This window comes from Toxorhynchites rutilus, chromosome 2 (assembly GCF_029784135.1).
Source record: "Toxorhynchites rutilus septentrionalis strain SRP chromosome 2, ASM2978413v1, whole genome shotgun sequence".
Lineage (NCBI taxonomy): Eukaryota > Metazoa > Arthropoda > Insecta > Diptera > Culicidae > Toxorhynchites > Toxorhynchites rutilus.
The window spans coordinates 162,798,064-162,804,012 of NC_073745.1; the positions used below are offsets into that span (position 1 = coordinate 162,798,064).

The 5,949-nt window shown below is 37.5% G+C and overlaps 1 protein-coding gene across 1 annotated transcript; it reads left to right on the forward strand.

The window, feature by feature from the left end:
- Positions 1-201: 201 nt before the first annotated feature.
- On the forward strand, positions 202-5,422 carry LOC129766297 (uncharacterized). Its single transcript, XM_055766818.1, has 3 exons — positions 202-681; positions 1,093-1,187; positions 4,663-5,422. Exons 1-3 carry the CDS (start codon positions 202-204, stop codon positions 5,420-5,422), a joined length of 1,335 nt encoding a protein of 444 aa, XP_055622793.1.
- The last annotated feature ends 527 nt before the right edge of the window (positions 5,423-5,949 follow it).

The following is a 5,949-nucleotide window of genomic DNA, read 5'->3' on the forward strand; positions in this document are numbered from 1 at the left end:
CCGATCAACCAAATAATTACCGCGAGTGAACAAAAAATTAAAACTTATTAAACGCGATTACGCCTACTAATAGCACAGTGGTGAGCCCGGACCCACCGTAAGCGAGCCACTAAAATATCACAAAGTGTTGAACTAACCCAAATCGAACCAAACAAAAAAAACCACACGCGAGTGCAAGTACTAGTTTATAAGCTAACAAAAATGGCTGAACCTATTCCAATTATCAGACCAGCGCGTCTGCTCCCACCATCCAATCTAAATCCAAATCCAGATCCAATTCCAAATCCTAATCCAATCCAAAATCCACGGTTCGTGATCGACCGAAATATCGGATTCGAGGACCGAGGTAAAATTCCTCAAATAGTGAGAGACCTACCCGAATTCAATGGCAATCCACGAGATTTGAGCCAGTGGATGCTAGACGTGGAAGATGTATTGGAACTTTTTGTGGACCTCAGGGACACATTCCAATATTATCTCCTCATTAAAACAATTAGGAGGAAAATTAAGGGCGAAGCCAACGACGCTCTTATCACCAGTAATACTCCTACCCAATGGGAGAGTATTAAAGAGGTGTTAAAACTCTATTACGCTGATAAAAGGGATCTTATGACCCTTGACAATCAGATGAAATCTTTAATGCGTAATAAATCTGAAAGCCTTGAGAGTTATTACAGCAGAGTAAGAGAGCTTGTGACTCTCATCAGTTCCGCCATTTCAATGGATGATCAATGGCGTGGAAATGAAATTATTCTAATGAGATTATACAACCAAATTGCACTTGATACCTTCATAAGAGGACTCGGAGACCCACTCTCCAGATTTTGCAAAAATTTCAGACCGCAGAGCTTAGCACAAGCTTACAGCTATTGCGTTGACTATTTAAACCTGGATGCGCGCAATGCTCCAGTAAACATGCCTACTTGGCACCCTATTCCAAGTGCAGCTCCTAAACAAACTATTGCATTGCCCGGTTTTGATAGGAGATATTCAGGAAAGCCTCCACTTCCCCCACGTCAAAACACAATTCAAAATAATCCACAGCGCATGCAACCTAATGTATTTGCAACCTAATGTATTTGCACATAACAGAACTTTTGTCCCAGCTCAACCCCGTCCCGAGCCAATGGACACAAGCACCATTCGTACTCAACATGTGAATTATGGCAATCGGCCAGTAGCTCAACGTAGAGGGCCAAGCAATTCCATGAGAGCACACGATCCCCATGTTAAAAGATTAGCACACACATTAGAAGAAAAGTTAGACCCTTCTGAATACGAAAAGTGGTATGATGAGCAAATTCAAACAAACAATGAATTTTTCAACGAAGAAAATTATTCAGAACCATTAGAAAACTTAAATTTAATTGATGATGAAACTTCTGAAGAGCCAATTGAGTCAAAAGAAACTGAAACCAATTTTTTAGAGACCCCAGATTGGGTAGCGAAATGGTTCGATTAAAAAACATTTCCCCGCTTCCGTTTATTAAAGTTCCCACTACAAAAGGTTACATGAAACTATTAATCGATTGCGGAGCAAATATAAATATAATTTCGAAAAAATGGGCACTCAATTCTGGCAAGAAAATTTTCAAAATTCCTCAACAACCTGTCAAAGGAGTTACAGGAAAAAATGTTATTTCTGAAGTTACCCATCTTGCAATTTTTTCACCAGTGATCGAAGACACTTACGAATTTTCAATTTTTGACTTCCATACATTTTTTGATGGAATTATAGGTACAGGTATAATCTTCAACAAGCTTTTCAACCTTATCTCAAATCAAGAAATTCTGCAAGTATTCGGTAGAAACCATACATTAAACATTCCTATCCATTTTTATACTCCTACTCCTACACCCAGGAAAATAAACTCCGTAACTGTTACAGAAAAAGTCAGACTCAATCACCTTACTGAACAAGAAACTTCAAAGCTAATACCCATTCTGAAAAAATATAATGAAATTTTCCATAACCCTAAAAGCACCCTTTCATGTGCCACAAATGTGAAATTTGACATTCGCACTACTGACGATTTACCAATTTATCAAAAAACATACCCCTATCCCATGGCCTATAATGATGAAGTGGACAAGCAAATGAAAAAACTTATCGAATCAGGAATTATAAGACCGTCTAGATCACCCTGGAATTCCCCAGTTTGGATCGTTCCTAAAAAAATGGATGCCTCTGGAGAAAAAAAATTTCGACTCGTTATTGATTACAGGAAGCTGAATCAGAAAACGATATCTGACAGGTATCCAATGCCTTTGATTTCAAATATTTTAGAACAACTAGGAAGAAACAAATACTTTTCAACTCTTGATTTGGCATCAGGATTTCATCAAATAAGGATGAATCCTAAAGATGTAGAGAAAACCGCTTTTTCGGTCAATTATGGAAAATACGAGTTCATTCGTATGCCATTTGGCCTCAAAAACGCTCCCGCTATTTTTCAGAGAGCGATGAACGACGTGTTACGTGAGCACATTGGCAAGCGCTGCTACGTTTATATCGATGACGTAGTTGTATTCGGAAAAGATCTCAACGAGCATAACGAAAACTTGAAAATTGTGTTGCAAACTTTGGAAAATGCAAACCTGAAAGTTCAATTAGATAAATTGGAATTTCTCCACACTTCGATTGAATTTCTAGGGTATATTATTTCAGACAAGGGCATTAAACCCAACGAAAAGAAGATAGAGGTAATCAAAAATTTTCCCGAACCGAAAAATTTAAAACAGTTGAGAGGATTTTTAGGTCTTGTTGGGTACTACAGGCGATTCGTTAAAGATTTCGCTAAGATAGCGAAACCACTAACAAATCTTTTGAGAGGGGAGAGAAACCCTGATTCTAAAAAACAAATAAGCCTTAATCAAGATGAAATTAAGTGTTTTGAACAAATGAAAATGATTCTTACAAGTAATGACGTGCTCATTTATCCTGATTTTACTAAACCATTCCTTATTACAACAGACGCATCAAACTTCGCTGTTGGCGCTGTGTTGAGTCAAGGTGAAATTGGCAAAGATAAGCCAATCCACTTTGCATCCCCAACTTTGAACAAAGCTGAGGAAAATTACTCAGCTACCGAGAAAGAGATGCTAGCCATCTATTGGGCACTTAAAGTTTTCAGAAATTACATTTATGGACAGAAATTTAAAATCGTCACCGACCATCAACCGCTAACGTTTTCTTTGTCTCCACGAAACGTTAATGCAAAATTAAAAAATTGGAAATCTTACCTGGAGGAACACGATTATGAAATCGTGTATAAACCTGGTAGAAGCAACGTTGTTGCGGATGCCTTGAGTCGCATCCAAGTTCATTCGTTATCCCCTACCCAACACTCAGCAGATGACGATGATACAAATTATATTTTATCTACAGAAGCTCCACTTAATGCCTTCCGTAATCAAGTCATCATTGAAAAAGTTAATAGTCATCCAGACACAATAGTAAAACACCCTTTTCCAGGAATACGTCGTACCGTCATAAGAAGAACTAGCCTGACTGACCAAATTTTAGCAACACTACCTAAAGACTATTTCGATCCAACAAAACTAAACGGTTTATATACCTCCGAAGAGATCTTAGGAAAACTTCAAGAGGTCTACAAACAGTATTTCAGTCGAGCAGGTGTCCTAAAAATTCGGTTCACACAGAAAATATTAAAAGACGTTTCAAACCCGGAAGAACAAGAGAAAATCATAAGTGAAACTCATCAAAGAGCTCATCGCGGTATAAATGAAAACAAAGAACAAATTTCGCGAGAGTTTTACTTTCCAAAGCTTACGCAAAATATTCGAAACTTCATTCGAGTTTGTGACGTTTGCAATATATCCAAATACGATCGACATCCACTCATAATACCGATTCAAGAAACCCCGATTCCAAGATATCCATTTCAAATTGTACACATCGATATTTTCCAAATTCAAGAACAGTATTTTCTTTCAAGCATCGATAAATTCAGTAAATATGGACGCATGGTACCGATACGATCTCGTAACGCGACTCATGTGGAAAAAGGAATGTGGACCACACTCACATCCCATGTAGTTCCGGAGTCAATTGTAGTTGACAACGAAAGAGGTCTTCAATCTCCAAACATTCGTGGTCAGCCATCCGAGTTAAACATTCAGGTATATCGGACACCAATCCACAAGTCAGAAGTCAACGGTGCAGTAGAACGGTTTCATTCTACCGTCATAGAATTGTACCGAATTCAAAAACAACTTTCTCCCGACACAACAGTTAGAAATCTCATTCAAACAGTCATTGAAAAATACAATAACACCATTCACTCCTCTACATCCATGACACCCAAAGAAATTGTATTTGGTAAAACGAGGAACCCAAACCAACAGATCGACCCCGACAAATTAGAAGAAATAAGACAAAAACAATACGACGAAATTTTGGCAAATTTGACAAAAACACAGCAAACTGAATTAACGACATTTAACAAAAACAGAATTGAACCACCCGAACTCGAAATAGGTAAAGAGGTGTTCGTGAAGGACGAAATAATAAGAGCTAAGCATAAACCAAAATTTAAAAAACACTATGTTCAACAAAATAAAAATGTTACATTTAGAAACGAACAAAATTCGAAATTACATAAATCTAATGTAAAAAATATTAATATTAATTGATTACAGGTTACCCCTTGTTCTGGGCCAAAACATTGAAATTCACAACGTAAACGAAGAACCAGTGGCGATAGTAAAAATAGGAGAAGCAATATCAAAAATGGAAACGCACCTCTCGACAATTCACATTAGTTATCCCGACTTAAACAGATTATTTGATCAAAAAGTGAACGATCTGAAAGATCGTATCGAACAACTCAAACCAAAGACGAGACAGAGACGATGGGACGCATTAGGACGAGCATGGAAATGGATGTCCGGCTCACCAGACGCTGATGACTTACGATTAATAACTAATGAAATAAATGCAGCTGTAGACAATAGCAACAAACAAATCTTAATAAATGATGAGATGTTCGGTAATCTGAATAATTTGACAGAAGCAATAAATGAACTAATTAAGGCAGAATCAAAAAGCTCTACACTAGCAATAGAAAAAGCCCAAATAATAAATCTAATTTTGAGCCTAGACATCTTAAACGATCAAGTATCAGCAATTCAAGAATCAATAGCATTTGCCAAAGTAGGAATAGTTAATTATAAATTACTATCCACGGATGAAATCAGACAAATAGATGAAACTCTCAGTAAACAAGGCCTACACACAGAACTCCTCGAAGAAGTGCTCAACCTCGCGAAGGTGACCATTGGAACAGACAACGAGATACTGCTTTACGTAATCAACGTACCTACATTTTACCCACAAAACTATGATGATATTAGAATTGAGGCAATCTTCAAGAAATCAGAACGCATCCAAGGGAAATAACTACATCAAAGGATCTACAGAACTTTTACTCCAGAAAAACCCATGTAAACGATTTGGCAATTGGAGCCTTTGTTACAGATCAGACCTAGAAGATGTTTCCGAAGACAGATGCATTTCTAAAATAGTCAAGGGAATAGAAAGCAGATGCACATATGAACACGTTTCTACACATCCACCTACAGTCCAACTGAGCCCGACGACGGTGCTCCCTAACGACATCAATAACACTCTACATAACACGTGTGGAATTACCGATAGAAACCTGACCGGCTCTTTCATCATCGTATATCGAAACTGTTCAATAACAATTGAAAAGTACAAGTATGCTAACAATATCATCAGAACAATCAATCAACGAATCTTCATCCCATCCACAAGTTTGATAGTGATGTAAGAAAGTGTAGAAAACAAAATTGACGTCCACTCACTTCACCAACGACAACACCAGCATCTTAAATATTTGGAACATCTCAAGTCAGAGACAACCGTGCATAGTTGGTCTCTCATAGGAGAATTTTCATTTTCAT